This window comes from Aquarana catesbeiana, linkage group LG02, assembly GCF_042186555.1.
Source record: "Aquarana catesbeiana isolate 2022-GZ linkage group LG02, ASM4218655v1, whole genome shotgun sequence".
In the NCBI taxonomy this organism is placed as follows: domain Eukaryota; kingdom Metazoa; phylum Chordata; class Amphibia; order Anura; family Ranidae; genus Aquarana; species Aquarana catesbeiana.
This window is the reverse complement of record NC_133325.1, coordinates 770,191,580-770,217,056: the sequence shown is the minus strand read 5'-3', so window position 1 is coordinate 770,217,056 and position 25,477 is coordinate 770,191,580. Positions and strand designations below refer to the sequence as shown.

Here is a 25,477-nt window from a genome sequence, read left to right as displayed (position 1 = left end):
TCAACCACCCCCACAAGGGCCACTGATTTTGTCTCAAGTTCTTTTTCCCACTAGTACAGCAACATTCACTCCTCTGGCTCAGCAAACAGTCTAGAGATTGCCTTTTTAAAGTTTGTTGCAGATTAACTTGAATGGGGCATAAGGAAGCTGTGGGATACTCTACAACAGTGGCCTTCAAACAGTTCTTTCAGCAGTAGGACATAAAGTGTACAGCACTGGGACACAATCAGCAATGTGCCCGGCCAGGCATGCCTTAATATTAGTGCACCGGGGGTTAACAAAAGAAACAGTCACTAGGAACCCTCTCTCTGGTCTGTACTGTGTCCCTGGGACTTGGATGACTCCCTCCAGACTCAGGTAATCAGTCTCCTCAGTGAAACCTCCAAAAAGAAGTTGCAGTAGTATAGCCCCCCCCCCCCCCAGCTTTGCACAGTTGGGACCTCAATAAGCTCTTGGTAAATGCCAACAAGGCTACCTGAGAGGGCAGCAGCCCTCTAGGCTAGGAACTTCTACAGGGCAAGAACAAGGCTGCTCCAGGCTTTATACTATTTATGCTCACACCCAGCCACCATCTGGGCACCTTCCCCTAGGGATTGGCTGAGACAACATAAATATCCAGGTGCTGATTTGCTTCATCAAGCCAGCTATTTTCCAGAACTGTCTAGAAGGCAGGGGGAAGCAGCCAATCCCACAGCCAGTGAAACTCAGAGCAGACCAAAGCAATCACAAGCAGCCTGACTGATTACAGGAGAGCTAGAGAATTAAATTGGCCTAACCTAGCACCTATCTAGGAGGGTGCTACACTATGTTTACCAGCCCCTGAATGCAAGCGTATATTAGACCATGAAAAAAAATTCAGGTTTGCTAGAACAGAAAATACCTTAATTTTGAGTGTTGTGTGGACACACAATCCTATAACGCTCCCAACAAAGACAACAAATGCAGCCAGGATCCAAAAACAGCCCACCGATTTCTTGCATTTCTCACCTAAAGGAAGGGAAATTAAATCTTCCTCACATAGGCTAATACATTTTACTCAGAGGCATGCTTTTTTCACATTACATCTTAGGCATATTTTTAAAAGACATTTACTACAGTATATTAGATCATAATATTTTTGCATCTACTGGCAGGTACTGTAGAGTTTACCATACACACACAAAAAAAGCTTTCCTGCATGCATCCCCTTCTAATGAGGCTTTAACCACTTGAAGACAAGGCTTTTCTGGCACTTTTTGTTTACAAGTTTAAATCAGTATTTTTTGCTAGAAATTTACATATAACCCCCAAATATTATACATTTTTTTTAGCAGAGACCCTATGAATAAAATGGCGATTGAAGCAATATTTAATGTCAAAAACTTGCAAAGCCATCCACAACTCGGCCCCCAGCTACATCACTAGCCTAGTCTCACAATACCAACCAAATCGTTCTCTTCATTCATCCCAAGACCTCCTGCTCTCTAGCTTCCTTGTCACCTCCTCCCATACTCGCCTACAGGACTTCTCCAGAGCCTCTCCCATCCTTTGGAATTCCCTACCCCAATCTGTCCAAACTACCTCCAACGCTCTCCACTTTTATGCGATCCCTGAAAATGTTTCTCTTCAGAGAAGCCTATTCTGCCCACACCTAACAACTGTACTTTTATTTTCTTCATTATCTCACCCCCCACAGTTATTACCTTTTGCATTACTTGACCCTCCCATTTAGATTGTAAGCTCTAATGAGCAAGGCCCTCTGATTCCTCCTTGTATTGAACTGTATTGTTTGCCCTAACGTTCTAAAGCGCTGCGCAAACTGTTGGCACTATGTAAATCCTGTATGATAATAATAATAATGTCACACCGTTTTTGCTCAGCGGTTTTGCAAATGCAATTTTTTAGGGGAAAAATTACACTTTAATGAGTAAAAAAAAAAAAAAAAAAAAAAAAAAACCAGAATATATATCCGATTTTTTTTTTTTGTACAATGTGAAAGAAGATGTTACGCTGAGTAAATAGATACCTGACATGTCACGCTTTAAAATTGCACATGTTCGTGAAATGGAGACAAACTACGGTAATTGAAAATCTCCATAGGTGATGCTTTAAAATCTTTTACAGGTTACCAGTTTAGAGTTACAGAGGAGGTCTAGCACTAGAATTATTGCTCTCGTTCTAACGTTCATGGTGATATGTCACATGTGTGGTGCAAATACCGTTTGCATATGCGTGTGCGTACGTATGCATTCTTTTCTGCACACGAGGACAAAGGGATGAGGACGTTTTCAAGTTTTTATCTTTATTTATTTACATTTTTTTTTTTATCACTTCTGTTCCTATTACAAGGAATGTAAGCATCCCTTGTAATAGAGATAAGGATGACAGGTTCTCTTTATGAAGAGATCTGGGGTCAAAAAGACTCCAAATCTCTCCTTTATCTTTAAATGCAAAAGATCAAAAAAAATGTTTTTGATCTTTTGCCTTAAAAAAAATGAAAAATGATTTACTTTTTTACTTACTACCCTGGACTGAAAGTGACGTCATCATGTTACTCCGGTCCTCCAAGGCCATAGAGGCAATCAAAGAGGATTTACTCTTTGATTGCCTCTGGGACCAGCTGGCTGCGCCATCAGATGGTTTCTCTGGTGAACCGGTGGAAATTATAAATCTGAGAAACACCGCCGCTGCTGAAACCATTCCAGCATTTCATAAACCGCTCGGAGCGCTTTCATGAGAAAATCAGCCGGCGGCTGTAAAAAACTATACCGGGATTATAGCTGATATCTTCAGTCATAACCCGGTAAACTACTTCAAAGCCGCAACATATATATGTATTGCGGTCTAACCCTAACAATGAACCTTTCTATTGGGATGGTACTCAAATACAAGAGACACTAGGGGTACAGTCATGAGCCTATGGGGAGCAATTGCGGGAACATCCAAAACTCCAAGATGGACAGGAACAGAGTTGGGAATTATGGTAGGAAGATCTCACTGTGGGTGTATCCAAGGCACGCAAGAAACCATGGGCTGAGTCAATTCACTAGGCTCAATTTATAACTAAAATATCACTCTTGGATGAAATTAAGTGCAGTTGCGTAATCTAACACAAAGTGATGGGCACCTTTATGATTTTATGGAAGGAGTGACGCTGTTTGCCCACTCAAATCCGAAACAATTTGTTTTCAGTGGATTTGCCTTTTTATGTCAATACCTCAAAATCCAACCAAAATGTGTTATGTTGATATGTTGATCTGTGGGGTTTGATCGCTCGGTTCTCAGTGTTAGAGCCGGCGTGGGGGACAGATGCAGCATCGGACCGATGTTGCATCCACCTAGTATGAATCTGAAAAAAAAAAAACAAATCCCATACTTCTCTTTTAAGGTTACCAAATACTCACAGGTATTGTATTTTGTCAGTGAAATGGACCAGATCCAGGGCTCTTTAAATGTAGAGTGGGAAACCAGACAGATGACAGAGGTAGCATTAATATCATTGATCCCATATGTGCTGATCACCGTCCAGCTGTTATCTGGATTTTCAGTGGTTGTGACGTTTGTATCATCAGAAAGTGGAATCCAAGAGATATTTGCTAACGAACCACGACCACTGGCTCTACACTCCGGAAATCCATCACCATTTAACTCCAAAGACACAAAGGGTTTACTGATACGTTCTGAAAAAAAAAATATGACCACATGACAATCCTGGAATTTACAAAAAAACGACTGTGTGATTAAAAAAGCTGCTGTTTCAATATTGTTAGTAAAGGAACTGTATCCTTAAACTGATGATTGATTTATTGTTAGATGCTGGAGAAATAAAGCTCACCTTCATGTTCTTGGGGCCTTCTGGAGTCCTGCAGGAGTGCGGGGAAGGTGTTGACGGTTCCTTTCAGTTTACTGTAGTGTGCCTTATGCTGCGTACACACAAGCGGACTTTACGGCAGACTTTGCCCGGCAGACGGGATTTCGTCGGACAATTCAATCGTGTGTGGGCTCCAGCGGACTTTGTTTTCTCAAAAGGTGGACGGACTTAGATTTGAAACATGTTTCAAATCTATCCGATGGACTCGAGTCCGGTCGAAAAGTCCGCTCGTCTGTATGCTAGTTCGACGGACAAAAAGCCACGCTAGGGCAGCTATTGGCTACTGGCTATGAACTTCCTTGTTTTAGTCCGGTCGTACATCATCACGTACAAATTCGACGGACTTTGGTGGATTGCGTGTAGGCAAGTCCGTTCATTCAGAAAGTCCGTCATAAAGTCCGTCGAAAAGTCCGCCAGGCAAAGTCTGCCGTAAAGTCCAACCGTGTGTACGCGGCATTAGCCTCTGACAGTCAAGACAGAAATGCAAATGGTTGCTTAAAGTGGTTCTAAAGCTTAAACATGTTTTACTTGTATGCATTCCTTGCATCAAGGTAAAAAATGTTTAGGCAGCAGTATTGCCCCCTCATCCCCCCATCCAGTGCTGTGCCTGTCTGGAGCATCTCTCTCTTTTCTCCCACAGGCTTGGCGGAGAACAACAGGAGATTGACTCGCGCTGCTGTCGGTCAAATCCTGTGATGAGGCAGCTGGAGGCAGGGCTACGACGCGCTATCTGTGTCTATGGACACAGGCAGCATAGCTTGGGAGTGAGCCCACAGGTGTGCCCCCAATGGCAAGCAGCTTTCTATGGGGGCACACCAAGAAGATAAGGTCCAGGAGAGACAGAGGAGGACCCGAGAAGAGAAGGTTCAGGACAGCTCAGGTGATACACAGACATGAAACAAATACTTTACGTCAGACCTGCAGGAGACTTCACTACAAATCTGGAGACAAATGCGGAAAACAACTGGCAAAGTCCCTACGGGACCAAAGAATAGCTTCCTACATTCCCCACATAGTGGGCCCGACGGGTCAGAAGATGACGTTACCGAAACACATAGCACAGTCCTTTAGAGAATACTACTGCTTTTTATATAACCTCCTGACCAGCCCACCAGCACAGATGCAACTAGAAGATTTTCTCTCCTCAGCCCGTCTCCCTAGGCTGTCGTCTCCACAACAGCGTGACTTGGAGGCTCCTATATCATTGGAGGAGTTACAGACCTCTGTGGGCTCAACCAAACCCGGCAAAGCTCCCGGCCCTGACGGTTACACCATCCAATACTACAAGACCCTATTACCTGTCTTAGGACCCCAAATGGTAAAAACATTTAATGCGTTAGGACAATCTTCCTCCTTCCCGCATGCAACATTGCTAGTCCATATCTTAGTCATACACAAGGAGAAGGTGAAGATCCCTCCATGTGAGGCAGCTATATCACTACTTAACGTAGACTTGAAACTCTTCACTACAATCCAAGCCACACGCCTCCAGCTTTTTCTTCCTCAACTGGTCCATTTAGACCAAGTAGGCTTTATCTCCACCCGTGAAGCACATGATAACACCACGAAAGTCTTGAATTTGTTACACTTAGCCAATCATACCAAAACACCATTTGTCTTCCTGAGCACGGACGCAGAGAAGGCGTTCGATCGGGTGAATTGGAGTTTCATGTTTGCGACCCTTCAAAAATTCGGCGTGGGGGACAGGATGATTCGGTGGATCTCCACGGTATATACTACCCCGAGGGCCTCAGTCAAGGTTAATGGTGTGTTCTCAAACTAGATTGCAATATCGAACGGGACTCGGCAAGGTTGTCCTCTGTCACCACTACTATTTGCGCCTACCCTGGAACCGTTCCTGTGTAGGGTCAGATTAAACAATGACATCAAAGGCCTGCAGATTGGCAATTCCCATTATAAAATCTCGGCTTATGCAGACGACCTCCTATTCACATTATGTAACCCGATTATATCTCTGCCTAATCTAATACAGGAACTCGAGCGATATGGCGATCTATCGAACTTTAAAATTAACTTTTCAAAATCTGAGGCTATGGGCATGGGGATGACTCCCACACAACTACACCACTTACAAAACTATTTTAAATTTAAGTGGACCTCAATGGCATTAAAATATTTAGGGACGCATATCCCCCCAGCTGTGTCCAATGTCTTTAAATTGAACTTCCCACCTCTCTTGGGCCTGGTGCGGAAGCTTCTGGATAAATGGCGTCATGGGCTACACTCATGGTTCGGTCGATGTAACATTATAAAGATGAGAATTTTACCCAAAGTCTTGTACATCTTTCAGGCCCTCCCTATTCATATTCCATCGGCCTACTTTAAACAAGCGAACGCCCTCTTCACTAACTTCATCTGGGCTAACAAAAAGTCCAGGATAAGAGGACATTTATTGACTCTCCCTAAAATATTTGGAGGGATCGCGGTCTCGGATGTCCAAAAAATATCACCAAGCTGTTCACCTCACACGGGTGCAGGCACGGCGCTCAAAAATTATGGACCCAACTAGAACAACAATTCTGCACTATCCCTCTCCATAGCGCTCCCTGGAGCTTTCGGGTTTTGCCCTTGATACTCAAAGCTCACCCTGTCCTAGGCCCAACCCTACGAGTTTGCAACGCTCTGTGTAAAAACCCAGCTATTACCTCCTTTGTATCTGGTATTGGGTAATCCCAATTTTCCCCTGGGTCTTCGGGGAGGCCCGTTTCAGCACTTGCTAGATACTGGCTGTTTCCAGGTGTGACATTTTCTCTATTTTGACAGATTGCCATCTATCCCGACTCTGATGAAACCTGATGGGAGATTTGCCTTGGATTTCTGGAGGGCACTCCAATTCCATCACTTCCTCCAAAGGCTAGGGTCTCCGACAAAATGCAGAAGGCCACCAACCACATTTCAATCCCATTGCATGGGGGAAGGCACTCTACCATGCACCCTCTCCACATTGTACTCTATTTTGATCTCCCCGCCTGCAGAATTCAGACATCCCGGCCTTATCAAATGGGAAGCAGATCTGGGACGATCTTTTACGCCCGAGCAGGATAGCAAAATCGTGTGGTTCACCTTTAAGTCCTCCGCGTAAGTCTGTACGCGTGTCCAAGAATGCAACAATAGGGTGCTCAACAGATGGTACTACACTCCATCTGATTTAAACTGCTGCTTTCCTGAGGCCTCTGATTGGTCTGGAGATGCCGGGGGGAGAGGGGAATGCTCTTGCATGTGTTATGGGCTTGCCCGGCCCTGGAGACCTTCTGGATAGAGGTGCACCGCTGAGGCTGACAGTCACCTGTTGTGTAGAGTGGGTTACAAGGTATGGTGGGTGCAATGCAAGGTCGATTGATGGGCGCAAGATACTTCTTGAATGCAAAGAGATTTATTGTCTCTTAAACAGAACTGTGGGAGAGAGGGTTGGGGCGAGGACACCCTTAAGTAGTGTCAGAAGCCATGAAATCAGGCCAAGACAGAAGTACAGTTAAATCACACTTGTTTAATAATAAAAGTAAAAAGAACAAACGTAGTCAAAACATAGCCAAGGTTCAGTAACCGGAATGGATAGTCAGCCAAACCAGAAGTTAGGGATCAATGTAGTGGAACAGCAAGCAGGATCTGGAGCCAGAAGTGATGTCAGCAAAGCAAGTCTTGAACAGGATAGCAGGAGATAGTTTCTGTGATGTTGACCAAGACGAAGGCAGAGATCCACTGGGCTGAACGGCTTAAGTAGGCAGGACTGATGAGCAGGATATCATCAACAGCAGAGGAACTGTGGAGAGATAGGAGCTGGCAATTAGCCGACAGCTGAGTGGCCAGCTCTGAGAAGAAAGGGCTGAGCCCAGCCCTGACAAGTAGATGCAATATTAATTGGCAGACTCTGAGACTTCTATAGGCAGACAGCCATGCAGGGAAAGGCATCCAGCTAGACACCACATCTGCATGGGTAGGACCTCGTATGACATGAGCTGCATGAGCTGTCTCTTATGGCAACAATCTTGTAACAGTTTCTAACAAAGGTTGCAATGAACACCTTCACTTCTTCTATAATCTCCTATTGTAGAACTTCACTCAACTGAGCTCCCAGTCTTTCACTAGACTTCTTGATCCACTTGCCACTGGATCCCCTGAGCTCTTCCAATCTTCTCACTCAGTATCTTCCTCGAGCGTCACCCCCGCATCCCTGCTGCACAGATACTCCTCATGCGTCACCCTGCTGGCCTGCTTGGTCCCTGGCTTGGCACACAATTATGCTCTGCAAGCATCACCTCCACTGGCTGGGTCCCTGGCTTAGCACTTTCTGAAGTTTTCCCACTTCTTCACCGTCCCCAGCTGGTGATAATACTGCTCTGGTACTTGCTTCAGCTACTCACAGTGGTCACTGGTAACAAGGTGGATAGTCCCTTAGTTGCGACAGCTTCCCCTCTACCTCCAACCACAACTGGTTCCTTGGCCAGCGAAATCGTGACTTCTGGTTGGACTACAAGACCGCAGTCCCAACCCTACGCTGCTTTTCCTGCTTCTGGATAGGCCCTCAGACAGCCCAGCAGCCAGATGTCCTCAGGATAGGCCTTAGGTTTCTGGCCTAGCACCCCGGGGCTATACGACACACACCTCCCAGACAGCCGTCCAGATGGCACAGAACCACAATCACCTGACTCCACCCAAATAAATAGGCCCTCACAGCAGGCAAAGGGATCAAAGAAAATCCCTGCTCATTGGCTGAGACACCCCGATCATTCCTAAGCTGTCCTTGCATGCCCTTGTCTTATCTAATGTCACCAGATACCCAGCCACCTAGCGACAGAAGAGAGAAGTGCAGAAATTCCAAAGTTAGGGCAAAACCAATTGATCTTCTAAAATTTGGCCAAGGCAACTAGCGCCTGGCAATTAAATTTAATAGCAAACCTGCCTAAACATCAGGGTTCTACACTTGGTATAAGAATTAATGATGAGAAGTGACTCGTGTAGGTAGCAGAGGGAGGAGAGAAAAGTTAGCAATCACACTCAGTGCTTTGGATTGAGTTAATACACACTATAGAAGGATATGCTTTGTTCATTTTTTCATTTTGGAGGTTTACAAACACTCTAAAGCTGATCTCCCTTTTGTAATTTTTTTGCCTGTAATCCCTCCTCTTTCGATTTTAAATAGGAACTGAACTGAAAAGGTGAAAATGCCCTTTCTTATAAGCAACATTTAGGAAGCTTTAGAGCAGGGGTCTTCAAACTACGGCCCTCCAGTTGTTCAGGAACTACAATTCCCATCATGCCTAGTCATGTCTGTGAATGTCAGAGTTTTACAATGCCTTATGGAACGTGTAGTTTCACAACAGCTGGAGGGCCGTAGTTTGAAGATCCCTGCTTTAGAGTAAGCAGCAGCCGGTAAAATCTATAATTTCTATTAAAGGTGTACAAAGAAGTAGCAGTGCACTTTCCAGTGTCTGAGAGTGCCTAGGCACTCTCTTATCTGTAGGCACTTCTTGCCCACAGGTGCCTCTGACTGCTAGTCTTGCGAGGGTCACATTACAACAATGAGCCATCAGGAGGAATCTTTGCCTCTGATCCAAGGTGGCAGCTGATGTTACAGATCTGCTTCCCAGAGTGCTGGCAAACTGCTACCGTGTTAACATTGGTCAACCACTAGCCTTTTTCTGTGTTTTTTTCTCCAAACTTCAGGTCCTCTTTAAGTAGCCAACCATTATTATTAAGTTACCTTGCTCCATCACTAGATCATCAGATATGCCTGAGCCACAAAACAAGTCTTGCCCTGGCATGGTGATTTATGAGCTAGGAGCTGGAGTTAGGTAAATCCTTCCTTCCATTGGTCTGGAAGGTTCTCACAGTGGATGCCAGCTCGTTGGGCTGGGGCAGAGTCCTGGAAACCCTCTTGGTAGTGGAGGAAGCTCTCCTAATAAATAATTTGAAGCACCGAGCAGTTTTATTATCCCTGCAAGACTGGACCTCTAAACTGCTAGGTCATCTGACCCGGATTCAGTAAGACAATGTTACATTAGTGGCACACATCAACCAAGGAAGAACCAAAAGTCTTGCAGCTTAAAAAGAAGTCAACCTAATTCTGTTGTCGGTGGGGATTTATGTTCCAGCCCTGTCTGCCTTGCACTTTCCAGGTATAGACAATTGGCAGGTGGGCTTCGTCAGTGGTCATGTGGATTCTAGAGAGTGATCCCTTCACCTTAGGTTTCTTTACTCTGTCTCAGGTAGGGGACACCAGACATGAACCTCCTGGCTTCCAGGTTCAGCAACAAACTTACCAAGTTTGTCTCCAAAACATCAGGAAAGGCCAAATAGTGTACAGGAATCTTTGACATATTGTTGTCATTAGTAGTAGGCTCCAAGGTCAGATTCACAGCTTGAGGTATTAGACAACTAGATAGACAGTGCGTAGAAGAAAACTTTATTACAGTTTGCCAGTCTACTGTAGGGTTGTGTCCCTGTAACCAATTTATTCCTAATATCAATGGAAAAATGGGAGAACAGACAAGGTTAAAAGAGAATGTCTCTCTATGGGATGATCCCACGGTCATTTCTAGAGGATTGGTTTCTGGGGTAATAGGACCAGATTTTAAAGGAGTTCCATCTATTAGCTGTATTTGGGTGGGTACCTCTTTATTGGTAGTACGTACTGACAAAGCTTTAGCTAATGTAGTGTCCATAAAGCAGCCACTAGCTCCGGAATCGATCATTACATTAAGGTTCACAGGTTTTTTTATTCCACTATAAAGAGAGGGAGATAATCAAATGAGAGGACGTGGTATGTAGCAATTGTTGTGAGGTGGAGCATATATTAGATTGCTTACCTCCCCTAGAACTTGGCTTAGCTTTACATTCCTTCACTTGATGTCTAGGCTTTCCACAATATAAGCGTAGTACTTCAGTTCTACAACGAGATCTCTCTATATCAGAGAGAGGTCCTCAGACTATTCCAATCTGCATTGGTTCATTTGTGGGAGCTTCAGAGGATATGTCAGGATTGCAAGGGGCAGAGAAGAAATTGCACCTCTGAGGAATAGTGAAAGCATTGACCCATTTTTTTCTTCTTTCCCGTAATCTGAGATCAATCTGTATACACAAGGAGACAGTGCTTGCAAGTGTGGATGGAACACCAACTCTGGCCAACTCATCCTTCAGGGTTTCAGAAAGTCCTAAGTGAAACTGATCTAGTAGAGCTGGTTCATTCCAGTTAGATGCTACTGCCAGATGACGAACTTCAGTAATATATTCCTCAACATTTATTTTTCCTTGATTGAGGGCTCAAATGTGAGGCTGCGGCAGAGGCTACTTTATGGGTATCTTCATACAGTGCATCCATAGCTTTTATGAAGGAACCCCAAGAATTCAATATAGGGCTATGTATATGTAATAAATGATGTGAGCAGGTCTAAGGTTCACCAGTCAATAAAGAGATTACAGTCCGTATCCTGACAAAATCTGTTGCATGGGTACAGGTTTGTAGAGAAAATAGAATCTGGCACGAGGTAATAAATGTTCCATAAGATGAACGATCTCCATTGAATTCATCAGGTAATGCGACTTTGGGTTCAGAAGCAGCAGAAACTCTTTCTGGATACATCACAGGTGCTTCAGGCACAGGAGCAGGTGTAGGTGTATTAACCAGTTGGTCCAATCTTGCTTGATTGGCTTGTAAGTTTGATTAATTAGTTTGTAGGTCTTGCACAGACACTGCCAGCATGCTTATCTGTTGAGTCAATGTCGCTAAATCTTCAGCCAACCTCGCAGACTCCATACTGGCTCAGTTGTTTTGTCAGTGTTTGGGTATGGGGAGCTCAATAGCAGGGGTACACACCTTGGATAAGGATACTCAGTGCAGTTTTCAAAAACGTGGTACAAAAGGGATAGTCCAGTAATAAAAATCAAACAAAGCAGAAGATCAGGGCAGGCAGTCAATAAACGTAGCAAAGGTCAGGTAGCAATATCACACGGCAAGGAACAGGTACAGTACACACTGTGGGTAGCTCCAAAACAACTGAGAATGGAGAGTGTATTGGAAGTGATGCAATTGCAGTCTATAACAGGAAGCACTTCGGTGTTGCCATCTTGATATGAGGATGCCATCAGACATGTGCTAGAGGCCTCACTATACTTACACAGGGGTGCCACAGGACACAGGCCACCAACAAGAGTGCCAAAGACTGACATGCTGCGAGTGCGAGGAGCCCTGCGGTTGGTACAGGTAGGTTGCAGGTTGTGATAAAAACTACTTTCTTGTTTACTCATCAGGATCGAGATGGAGGGCGTTCTGGTGATTCTCATCACACCAAACTGGCCCAGGAGGATGTAGTACTCAGACCTCATCAGACTTCTGGTAGACTCAACATGGGTCATCCCAGATTATCTGGATCTTCTGTTTCAGGGACAGACTGGCCACCCTGCTTGTTGGTTTCTGGCTTTAATGGCCTAGCTGTTAAAGCTCAGGTCCTGAGGGACAGGGGTCTGTCAAATTTTGATATTCCTACACTCTTATAGTCTTATAGGAAATTGACTTCCTGCACTTCTATCACTGCTTCTGGAAATGGTATCTATGAAAGTACTTGAAAGTACTCAGTGGGATGAATACAGTCTTTTCTCCAGTCTTGTGTGGCTCTTTATTTGGCCTGAAATACCCTCAAGGATCAAGTCTCACCTTTAGCAGTTCTTTTTTAGAGCCACTTGCCTCTCACTCCTTAGTGAAGGCCTCTGTGCAGGATGCTGAACACATTGTTCTCCCTGTATGTTCCCCAGTAACTCTGTGGAATTTCAACCTGATTCTGGTGGGTTCTTCTTGTGCTACATAAGGATGAGGTTGTTGTGAGTTCCAAAGCCTCTTTACTTCACAAGGTGGTTTTTCCCTTCCACCTTAATCAGGACATTGTTTTACCATCCCTATATCCTGCTTCCAAACCTCCTAAAGAGATTTCACTTCATTGTCTGGATGTGGTCGATGCTGTTTGCGTCTATTTCTGCTACAGTTTCTTTGCAACAATCTGACTCTCTATTTGTCATCCCTGAAGATTCCCATAAGAGACAATCTGCTTAACGTTCCACCATTGCTATGTGGATTCGGCCATTTGATATTAAAACCTATGATCTTAGGTCAATTAGTGCCTGTTGAGCTTTTCTTCACCAGATATAGTTATTTCAGCTTTGCAAGGCTTCCACTTGGTCTTCTGTTCACAACTTAAGTTTTACCAGGTGGATGTTTGTGCCTTAGATGATGCTGGCTTCATTGTAAGGTTTTGCAGGTGGCTCTGTGGACTCTGTTGAGCCCCCTCAGGTAATCTGGTGGCTCCTGTGGGCCTGTTAGCTTTTCATTTGCTGTGTTGCCCAACCACTTAGTTGGACCCCTGTCCTTACAGGTCTTGTTTGCCAATGTCCAGTCTCCTGAAGGCAGCAGGTAAATTGAAATTATTGCATTTGTCATTTTGAAAAAAGCAGGTATAAAGTTAAATTAGTATTGGAAAAAAAAGCATCTGTGGGTTTAACTAAGTGTTTTCTACATATTAACTCTTCAAAAGTGGGGGTGTGGCTTCTGTTATCTTGTGCTATAATGTGTCCCTCCTTCCTACCCCGGGGTATATGCCTTCCTTGTTGGTTTTTCCATCTGTGTCATGGGGATCACCACCTCAGCTCCCGGGGCTAATGATCCGCCCGACCGGCCCTTGTCCACCATTGCACGTGCCCAGACTCATGACTGGTCTGTAAGTATGAGTGGGGGATCTACCTTTGTACTATTTTTCTTTCTAATCATTATCCTACCAAATACTTACCCTTAATACTTTTATAGACATCTTTACCACATCTGCTCCTGAAGAGTGGCAATGTAGCCACGAAACACGTCAAGCTGTTTGATGCTTTCTATGTTACCGTCATATATTACCTATTATTATATGTTCTTTTGGATTCTACCAACTTGAATACACAATATACCTATTACTGTGGAGACACGTATCAATGAGTCTGGCGATTTTATGATGTTACTACTGTGATACCAATATGTTGCTATGTCAATATGCTATCATGTATTATGTTAAGGAATTAAAGTTTCCTTATTTTTACTGTATTATATTGTATGTATTTTGTCACAATGCAATATAAATGATCACAATCATGGTTTATCCACCAGACGTCATTGTGCTGTGCTACCTCCCCGGCTGCATGATTCATATAAAGTCCCAAACCTTGCTCTCAATTACCTAGACATCAACAATGGGTCACAATTCCTCCCACTTACAACAATAATGGGGCACAATTACCTTACTGAAACGAACAATTGGACATTATTTTTTCTTACTGACGTCTGGACCTTTTCTACTCCCAATGGCCATCATCCGGCCCTCCTAAAGCCTGAGGGACAGTAAACTGGTCCCTTGTTTAGAAAGTTTGGAGACCCCTGCTCTTGGACAAGAAGTATGTAACTGGCAGGATCACCAGATGGAAATAAAGAAAAAAAAACAAATGCAGCCACTACATCTCAAGACTGGTAAGCTGCAACACATCACATTTTTGTTTGAGGATACACTTTGAACTTTTACATCTCATTATTCCATAAGGCAATACATTTGTAGTCATATTCTGTAGGCATGGAAGCAATGTTTACGCATTAAATATCTAATTACTAAAAGCCTTAGTTCTCATGAATTTGAATGTTTTATGACGAGACTACAAGTATTTTTTATGAGTGAAAACTTCCATGATATTTTCTGAACTGAATTACAGAATGCCCTAAAAATAACTTGCAGTGGGTTAATCTTATCCCACCAATAAATACTTTAGTGATTAGAATATATAATTGAATAAGGTAAATAAATTGACCTTATTTTAAACTTACCTATGGCAACTTCCAGCACTCTTCCCACTATCTGCTCCGCCATAAAGGTTGCTGTGCATTTATACAATCCACTGTCATTCGTCTGTACAGGGTAAATCCTCACAACGTGAATTGCTTCATTTTCTATCGTGTCTTCCCACCAAGAAGTCATCCGATCATCAGGTTCTACATGCTCACATTGTTCCCCAGCTATTCTGCACCAGGTCACATTGGGCAGATGATCCGGGTAGCACAAGTAGACTGGACATCTCAGGGAAATTGACATTCCTTGGGTCTGAACGATCCTTGAACTTCTGAGGATAGTTATTGATGGGATACAAGGTAATGTGAGTCCTGCAAAGAGAAGAGCACACAGATTTAACTGTTGTACATGTGATAGTCTAGTAGTTAGAACTTTGACATTTCCAAGCTGGGGCCCAATGTCCACCCAGAACCAGGGTCTACACGTCTGATGTGTCCTTTTCAAGGGTTTTTCAAGGGTTTCCACAATGGATGCTGGATTCCTAGTTATTTTAAATCATGGATAATGTAAAACTCCCATGTGAACAGGAGCAGAGTCAGAACAAAGGCTGGCTTTTTGTTCAACCGGTAAGCTCATCAAAAAATAAAAAATAAAAATGGATTCTCCCATCCATCCAAGGGAGGTGGATGGAGAAATCCTTCCTACTGTATTATTGTATTCTGACAGCAGGGACTCCTCCCTTGTCATAAGACACTGATGAGTGCTGCAGCCAATTTATATAGACTTCTGTTGAGCAGTAATTGGCATTAATGGATCGATATTTGACCGGTCCCTGCTGAACTAGCCAAATTTCGATCCATCTATAGCCAGCTTAAGCCAGGGAGATCTCACAGTTGAAGTATCCAAGACACACTGTCGCTCTTCTTTTGTTTATAGCACAACAAGTAAAAACCGCAGAGGTGATCAAATACCACTAAAAGAAAGCTCTATTTGTGGGAAAAAAAGGACATACATTTTTTTTTGGGTACAACGTCGCACGACCGCGCAATTGTCAGTTAAAGCGACGCAGTGCCGTATCGCAAAAAATGGTTTGGTCAGGAAGGGAGTAAATCCTTCCGGGGCTGAAGTGGTTAAAACTAATCCTTTTTTCTGCATGTGTATTTTTATGCATGTTCTCTTGAGCTGAGTATACAATTTTTGCTTTATTTAAAACCATGTGGTTTGTCACATTTTTGAAGAACCTTTTTTTGCTATAGAAGAGCTGAGCAAGGTGACAGATCTAGGGCAGCCTTTTTAAACCAGGGTGCCCAGGCACGCTGGGGTACCTTCAGGTGTCTAGCTGGGTCCTTGGCAAAATGCATAAAAATTGCCAAAAAATAGTATACAAGCCAGCAGGGGGATGAAGCTTGTCTTTGAGTTACACAAAGCCACTGGTTTTCATTGTGCACCATCACAATCTTCAAGACGCTAGAATCCTAACAACCAATGACTTTATCGGTTGATAAAGTGGACATTGGGCGCTTGCACAGCATTCTTGTTTGTTCCTCCCCTGCTTCTCTCCATCAGTACTGGGGGCAGAGGTGTATTTACCGCTAGGCAAACAAGGCGTTTGCCTGGGGTGAAATCTTTTAGGGGGGGTGGCGTCTGTACAGGGACGATGTCTGCAGGCATCACCCCAGTGTCGTATTTTAGAGCTGGTGGCCCGGCTCTCTTGTAATAGCAATCGGAGCGGCTTACTAGATACTCGATTGCTATTACAAGCAGCGGGAGGGGACGTCCCCCTACCACTATCTGCGGCTCTCCCGTCCCATATCCTATATATATATATTATGAAAAGCAAGGATGTTAGTTAGACAACCAAATGCAGATTAGTCTGTGCTATTGTGTTACTTATAGCCACCTAAAGTTGTGTAAGTTGAGAGGAGGAGTTATGAGCTATGGTTCCCGGAGAAGGCTCCACAACACATTCCATGGACAGTAAACATAACAAAGAAGCAAATACCGGTGTGCATTAAACTAGATGTTTACCTGGATGCCAAAATGACAAAACTAACCTATTTTGAATGTATAATGGGCTAAAACTCATGGGAGAAAGCAATTATACTTAGGTTGGTTAGCGGCATGAGAAAGCCAGGACATCAAAGGACCAGAGGGTGCTATAAAAGCCCCTCAATACTCCTGGTGTAGAGTAATCTCTGGGTCTTCACCATACATTAACATGGGATATATCAAGGATGAAGTTTATTAAGTAACTGTATAAGATGATAGGGGCTGATTTACTAAAACTGGAGCATGCAAAATCCAATGCAGCTGTGCATGGTAGCCAATCAGCTTCTAACTTCATGCTTGTTCAATTAAGCTTTGACAAAAAAAAAAGAAAAAACCTGGAAACTGATTGGTTTCTGTGCAGAGCTGCACCAGATTTTGCACTCTCCAGTTTTAGTAAATCAACCCCATAGTCTTATACTAATAACTGGCAGAGGGGGAGGATACACATTTGGAGGCTTATTATATCATTACAGTATAATAAAAATAATTTGTGCATTGTTGTTTAATAACATTGTTAAGCTACTGTTATACTTTTAGGTTTTGAGAAAACTGATCTTAATAAAATATGTGTATTTTATAAATTATATGTTGTATTGTGGGTATCGTAAATGTCTGATAGATATATACTGCATATGTTTGCATTTGTTCACATTTGGATGTGGTATTCTTATTTAGCCCATTCTTTTCTTTACTGGTTAGTTGATTATGGGGTTGATTTACTAAAAGCAAACAGACCGTGCACTTTGCAAAGGGCAGTTGCACTCTGAAAGTGCAATTGCTCCAGAGCTTAGTAAATGAGGAAGAGATCTGCCGAATTCCATCATCCAATCATGTGCAAGTTTAGCACTCTGGTGTTTAGGCAGGGTTGCTAACTAAATTTAGCTTGCCAGGCAGTAGTTACCCTGGTTAATTGTTAGTAGATACACTGATTCCACTCTAGTTCTGGACTTGCTGCACCTTCTCTCTTCGGTCGCTAGGTGGCATTATGTTGGTGACCTTAGATAGACTAGATAGACAAGGGCTTAGCAAGGTCAGGTTATGTATGGATGGGGTGTCTCAGCCAATTGGCGGGGGTTTCTTTAGTCCCTTGGCCTGCTGGGAGAGCCTATTTATTTGGGTGGAGTCAGGTGATCGGGGTTCTGTGCCACCTGGATGGCTGTCTGGGTGGACGAGTGTTATGCTGCCCTGGGCTGCTAGTCCGTAAGCCTATGGCCTATCCCGGGGACATCTGGCTGCTAGGTTGTCTGAGGGCCTATTCAGAAGCAGGAGAAGCAGCGCAGGGTTGGGACTGCAGGATTTGAGTCCAACTGAGAGTAACGGTTCAGCCGGACTTGTAACCAGTTGTGGTCAAAGGTAGAGGGGAAGCTGTCGCCACTAAGAACCATTCACCTTGTTACCAGAGACTATTGTGAGTAAGCTGGAGCCAGTACCAGAGCAGTCTTCTCACCAGCCGGGGATGGTGAAGAAGTGGGAAAACTTCAGCAAGCCAGGGACCCAGCGGGACAGCAGAGGTGACGCTTGAGGAGCATCAGTCAGTGCCAAGCCAGGGACCTGGTGGGTGAGCAGGGGTTACGCTTGGAGAGTATCTTTGAGTGTTAAGCTAGGGACCCAGCAGAGAAGCGGGAGTGATGCTTGAGGAAGATACTGAGTTATGGAAGTGGAATAGCTCAGGGGATCCAGTGGCAATTGGCTCTGAGAGTCTAATGAGAGACTGGGAGCTCAGTGAGTGCAGACCTACAGTGAGAGACTGTAGCGTGCGATGAGAACTATTTGTGTTACCAATAGTTAAATACAAATACCATTATTGACTGTTATAAGATTTTTGCCATAGGAGACAGCGGTCCTACCGATACAGAAGTGGTGTCTGGCTGTATAGCTGTCTACCTATAGGAGTCTCTGAGTCTGCCAATTGTCATGGCATCTACTTAAGTGTTTCCTGGTCCTAACCCTCTCTCCCACAGTTCTTGTTCAAGAGACAATAAATCTCTTTGCATTCAAAAAGTGTCAGGCGTTCAGTACTTCAGATTATATTACACCCACCATGCCTTGTAACCTACTCTCCCAAGATGCCAGTTCTCCCTGACTCTGGAGGTCACCATTAGGCCTCTAGAAGTCCGGGACCTCGCTACACAAGCAAAAATGCTGTTTTTTTTATTTCCCTTGCATGTGATTGGCTATTCTTTGCAAAATGAAGCTTTACCTCATTTACTAAGCTCTGGAGCAACTGCACTTGTAAAGTGCACAGTTTATTTGCCTTTAGTAAATCAACCCCTATGTCTGGTGGCAAGCACCAATTTGTATGGGGCTTCTGACTAATACTGACAAAGAAACCACAAGAGGAGGTAGAGATAAATAGTTTCATATGAGATTGTTAATAAAAAAAATATCCAAACTATATGGGTATTCTTGGCTAAATATATAAAAGAAGGTCTTAGTCCATATGGACTTGAAATATAAGTGCTACCCAACACAAAGAATGTTACTCCCGCATTCATACGAGCTTGTGAAGCTATTTTGGCAAGTTGTTCCCAAGCAAAGGTGGAGTCATTGATGACACATTATAAGAATGAATTTGAGGCAATCAATATGGAAATCAGACAACTGTATACAATATTCAATACCGCTAATTTATGTTATCTCTTAAAGTGGTTGTTAACCCTTACATATACCCAGTAAGGTGTCTAGCCTCAGGTGTTACACAGATTAAACAAATCCTCCTACTTACATTGCACCTTTATATCTACAGCCACCTTTCCCCTAAATCCATTCAAAGTGCATAATTTACACAGGATCTCTCAGCTCTGAAAGGCAGGGGGTGGAGAGTTGAAGTTACATCAATAAGGAGAGAAAAAAATCACTACACTCAAAGTGCAGTATTAATAAACATAAGCAACCTGAGTGTTGAAATAAAATATAAAGTGCACAATACTATATAAACAGAGAATGTGAATGATCAAACAAAGTGACATATCAATTAAAATAATAAATAAATACTGGAGGGTATAGCAAATGGTGAATAAATAAAGTCCAAAAACGTGAATATCCAATGATGTAAAAGTGCCCGAATAAATTTATTCGGGCACTTTTACATCATTGGATATTCACGTTTTTGGACTTTATTTATTCACCATTTGCTATACCCTCCAGTATTTATTTATTATTTTAATTGATATGTCACTTTGTTTGATCATTCACATTCTCTGTTTATATAGTATTGTGCACTTTATATTTTATTTCAACACTCAGGTTGCTTATGTTTATTAATACTGCACTTTGAGTGTAGTGATTTTTTTCTAGCGCAGACACATTATTTTTTAATTTTAATACTATACACGAATATGGAACGTGATTGAGTGTTTGCAGCTGGACTCCACTGTTCACTTATTACTCTATAGGCATTTGTCCGTAAGTGGCTCGCAAGGTTTTTAGCTATTATTCTGTATCAATAAGGAGAGCTTTGAGAGCTGATTGGAAAGTAGGGACACACCCCTCTTCAGGAACAGAGCTGAGTCTGTCAATCAGCTGGAGATCCCTCCCCTGTCACCATTTTTTTCTTGGTGTCAGGAAAACTGGTCAGAAGTGACTCATGCGGAGAGCAGAGGAAGGAGGCAGTGGACAGAAATGGCACTTGGTATTTTGGATTGAGACAAGTACACACTATATAGGGATACGCTTTGTTCATTTTTCAAGTGTGAGGGTTACAACCACTTTAAGTTTCCAAACTCAAGAAAGAGGACTGAAAGATTTTCTGGAGAAAACTAATAAAGAAAAATAATTTAAAAGGAAAAGAAATTTATGCGTGACATAACTGTCTATAAAAAAACATCGACAAGGCAGATCTGGCTTTTGCAAAACTAACGTTAGGGAAGATGAGCATGAAGACACTGAAACTGACTTGGACTCCTCTGCTTCTTCTTTACATTTACAGATGGCACAGAGATCTAGGTAAAATGGAAGTACAGCACCGCAGGAGTCATTCAAAGAGGTTTCTATGGTGGTGGGTATAATGCACAATGTGATATATGTAAGAGACGTATTGTGTTACCTAAAGTGAAAGACATAAAAATGGTGGGTATAGGGAGGTTGATGCTTAGTTGGTTCCCTTTCCGTTCATGTCTGATCTGAATCTGAATCACATCCCTTGTGACAACAGTGAACCATGCCTGAGCAATGTGCGATGGCGCTGCCACTTGTAGTCTCCATTAAAGGAGTGAGTTGTAGGTGGGAGGATGTAGTGTATGGAGCGGCAATAATTCACACAGTCAGGTGCAATATAAAATTTGTATTGAAATAATGCAGCAACAGTTCACAAAAAACCCGGTGGGAAGGCTACCCAGCCGGGTACATTCACAGTTTCCAACAACGTGAATGAGCAGGTTCCAGTCGGACTGACAGCGTCTGTTGAGAGGAGGCAGAATGCCGCCTGGCTGTCTCGCTCCCAATCGGGAATGTGTCCAGAAGAGATGCGACCCTACACTTTCCCTCCTCATCAGGAACCTTTCCCTAGGGTTATAACTGTCCCTCACAGGTGGGGTACCTGTCTACTCTACCAACTCGCCAAATGTGTGCCAAACCTGGGAGCCAGGGCCTTGAAGAGGCTTTGCCTGACCCAAGATAGTCGCCAGAGTAACACGGGGTGGGAGCATCCAATCAGATCACTTCCACAGAGACCCAGGAAACCAAAGCAGAACCAGGTGTTCCTCCTGATTTTCTCTCCAAGTGCAGTGCTACTGCGGACAGCACCACCTGCATACTTACCAACTGTCCCAAATTTCCCGGGACATTCCCGGGATTTAGACCCTTTTCCTTTTGCGAATCCCGGGAAATGTCCCGGGAAATTCTTGTATTCCCAAATTTTCACCACCACCAACGCTATAGGTCCGCGGCCGGCGGAGAGCCGCCAATTTCAAGACTAGAAGACTAGGACAAGAGGCCGGATGGCTGCCAATAGAAATTGAGCTGCGGCACCGCCCACCTCCCGCTCCGCTGCCGGTCTGTCTGTGACCACCTGATGTGGGAAAGGGCGGGGGTGGGCGGCGCCACAGCTCAATTTCTATTGGCAGCCACCGCGCCTATTTTGTTCCTCTGAATGCCTGTGCAATCTGTTTTTCTGTAATGGCGGCGGAGAGAGTCTCCGCTGCTGGGGGACACCTAATGAGAGGGGGGCTTCACTGGGGGACACCTGATGAGAGAGGGGCTTCACTGGGGGACACCTGATGAGAGGGAGTCTCCACTGGGGGACACCTGATGTATGGAGGGACTCCGCTGGGAATTCCTGGTGTAAGGAGGGACTCCGCTGGGAATGCCTGGTGTAAGGAGGGACTCCACTGGGATTGTCTGGTGTAAGGAGGAACTCCGCTGGGAATGCCTGGTGTAAGGAGGGACTCCGCTGGGAATGCCTGGTGTAAGGAGGGACTCCACTGGGATTGTCTGGTGTAAGGAGGAACTCCACTGGGAATGCCTGGTGTAAGGAGGGACTGCGCTGGGATTGGCTGGTGTAAGGAGGGACTCCGCTGGGATTGCCTGGTGTAAGGAGGGACTGCGCTGGGATTGCCTGGTGTAAGGAGGGACTGCGCTGGGATTGGCTGGTGTAAGGAGGGACTCCGCTGGGATTGCCTGGTGTAAGGAGGGACTGCTCTGGGATTGCCTGGTGTAAGGAGGGACTCCGCTGGGAATGCCTGGTGTAAGGAGGGACTCCACTGGGATTTCCTGGTGTAAAGAAGAACTCCGCTGGGAATTCCTGGTGTAAGGAGGGACTCCGCTGGGAATGCCTGGTGTAAGGAGGGACTCCACTGAGATTGCCTGGTGTAAGGAGGAACTCCGCTGGGAATGCCTGGTGTAAGGAGGGACTGCGCTGGGATTGCCTGGTGTAAGGAGGGACTGCGCTAGGATTGCCTGGTGTAAGGAGGGACTCCGCTGGGAATGCCTGGTGTAAGGAGGGACTCCGCTAGGAATGCCTGGTGTAAGGAGGGACTCCGCTGGGATTGCCTGGTGTAAGGAGGGACTGTGCTGGAATTGCCTGGTGTAAGGAGGGACTGCGCTGGGATTGCCTGGTGTAAGGACGGACTGCGCTGGGATTGCCTGGTGTAAGGAGGGACTCCGCTGGGAATGCCTGGTGTAAGGAGAGACTCCGCTGGGAATGCCTGGTGTAAGGAGGGACTCCACTGGGATTTCCTGGTGTAAGGAAGAACTCCGCTGGGAATTCCTAGTGTAGGGAGGGACTCCGCTGGGAATGCCTGGTGTAAGGAGGAACTCCGCTGGGAATGCCTGGTGTAAGAAGGGACTGCGCTGGGATTGCCTGGTGTAAGGAGGGACTCCGCTGGGAATGCCTGGTGTAAGGAGGGACTCCACTGGGATTTCCTGGTGTAAAGAAGAACTCCGCTGGGAATTCCTGGTGTAAGGAGGGACTCCGCTGGGAATGCCTGGTGTAAGGAGGGACTCCACTGAGATTGCCTGGTGTAAGGAGGAACTCCGCTGGGAATGCCTGGTGTAAGGAGGGACTGCGCTGGGATTGCCTGGTGTAAGGAGGGACTCCGCTGGGAATGCCTGGTGTAAGGAGGGACTCCGCTAGGAATGCCTGGTGTAAGGAGGGACTCCGCTGGGATTGCCTGGTGTAAGGAGGGACTGTGCTGGAATTGCCTGGTGTAAGGAGGGACTGCGCTGGGATTGCCTGGTGTAAGGACGGACTGCGCTGGGATTGCCTGGTGTAAGGAGGGACTCCGCTGGGAATGCCTGGTGTAAGGAGAGACTCCGCTGGGAATGCCTGGTGTAAGGAGGGACTCCACTGGGATTTCCTGGTGTAAGGAAGAACTCCGCTGGGAATTCCTAGTGTAGGGAGGGACTCCGCTGGGAATCCCTGGTGTAAGGAGGAACTCCGCTGGGAATGCCTGGTGTAAGAAGGGACTGCGCTGGGATTGCCTGGTGTAAGGAGGGACTGCGCTGGGATTGCCTGGTGTAAGGAGGGACTCTGCTGGGATTGCCTGGTGTAAGGAGGGACTGCGCTGGGATTGCCTGGTGTAAGGAGGAACTCCGCTGGGAATGCCTGGTGTAAGAAGGGACTGCGCTGGGATTGCCTGGTGTAAGGAGGGACTGCGCTGGGATTGCCTGGTGTAAGGAGGGACTCCACTGGGATTGCCTGGTGTAAGGAGGAACTCCGCTGGGAATGCCTGGTGTAAGAAGGGACTGCGCTGGGATTGCCTGGTGTAAGGAGGGACTGCGCTGGGATTGCCTGGTGTAAGGAGGGACTCTGCTGGGATTGCCTGGTGTAAGGAGGGACTGCGCTGGGATTACCTGGTGTAAGGAGGGACTCTGCTGAGAATGCCTGGTGTAAGGAGAGACTCCGCTGGGATTGCCTGGTGTAAGGAGGGACTGCGCTGGGATTGCCTGATGTAAGGACGGACTCTGCTGGGGGCACCTGATGTAAGCACAGACTCTGCTGGGGGCACCTGATTTTTCTTTTTTTTGTTATGTCACGCCTACAAATGCATGTCCCACCCCCTAATTGTAATAAGACTCCGCCTACAGCCAAAAAAGTTTCCCTATAAATTTTTTTACAATGTTGGCAACTATGCACCTACAGTGGAGAAAATAGACTTCACCTGCCTACAGGGTGACAATGTAAGAGAGCAATTGGGAGACAAGGAAAGAGTGTTGCCCTCTCCTGGCCTGGACCTAGCAGACTTTGTCAAACTCTGGATGATGACTTCGGTACTCTTGGGGATTGGGGATCAGTGTGGAGGACCTCTTGACAAACTGACAAACTTGACACGTTTGCCAACAGTGGAGACCAGTAAAGACCCTCCATATTACAGTAGCACAAGAAATGGCCTATTGTTAGCCAGTGTGTTATAGTTATCCCTCGAGGGTTCTTTGCTTGTAATTTGCAAGGTGTTTAGCACATGATCTATCACTGCTCACAGGTTTGCAGAAGGAGCAGCTATTCTCACATGCAGTTGTTCACAGGAAGGTTGTGGCTTGTGGTCTTTATCACAAATATATCAAGTATCTTACTAGAGGTTCTCAGCTTTTACTGTTATGAGATACATTTATATAAAGGTAATGCTGCTATTTTTGGTTATCCTCATTCACACAAGAGTTCCTTTTGGCCTACTTAGCCTAACATCGTTTTTAATAGTCTCTGATTTACACCAACAGTTTTAGACTTAAAGGGGTTGTAAACTCTGAAGGTTTTTTATCTTAACCACTTGCCGACCAGCCGGCCTCATTTTACTGCGGCAGGCCGGCACGATCCCGCAAATCGCCATAGGTTTACGTCAGCACCTTTAAGAGCGATAGCAAGCACGTGCGCCCACTGCACGGCGGGGAACCCGATGCTCCTGGGCAGAGCGGGGATGTGTGTATGTAAACACACAGATCCCCGTTCTGACAGGAGAGGAGAGACAGATCTGCTGTTCCTAGTAATCTCTCTCCTCCGCCAGTCAGTCCCATCCCCCCACAGTTAGAAACACCTCCCAGTCCCAGGGAACACATTTAACGCCTTGAGCGCCCCCTAGTGTTAACCCCTTCCCTACCAGTGACATTTACACAGTAATCAGTGCATTTTTATAGCACTGATCGCTGTATAAATGTCAATGGTCCCAAAATAGTGTCAAAAGCATCCGATCTGTCCACCGCAATGTCGCAGTCCTGTTAAAAAATAGAAGATCGCCGCCATTACTAGTAAAAAAATAAATAAATATATAAAAATGCCACAAATATATCCCCTATTTTGAAGACGCTATAACTTTTGCGCAAACCAATC

At 45.0% G+C, this 25,477-nt stretch overlaps 1 protein-coding gene across 2 annotated transcripts in view; it reads right to left on the bottom strand.

The window, feature by feature from the left end:
• BTLA (B and T lymphocyte associated) overlaps positions 1-25,477 on the bottom strand; it is a 52,395-nt gene that overhangs the window by 8,937 nt on the left and 17,981 nt on the right. For both annotated transcript variants that reach the window (XM_073617312.1, XM_073617311.1), the window contains exons 2-4: positions 14,706-15,038; positions 3,384-3,659; positions 881-987 (exon numbers count right to left, since the gene is read on the bottom strand). In XM_073617312.1, the coding sequence (XP_073473413.1) occupies positions 881-987; positions 3,384-3,659; positions 14,706-14,970 (648 nt within the window). In that variant the 5' untranslated portion in view covers positions 14,971-15,038. The remainder of the gene's footprint in view (positions 1-880; positions 988-3,383; positions 3,660-14,705; positions 15,039-25,477) is intronic.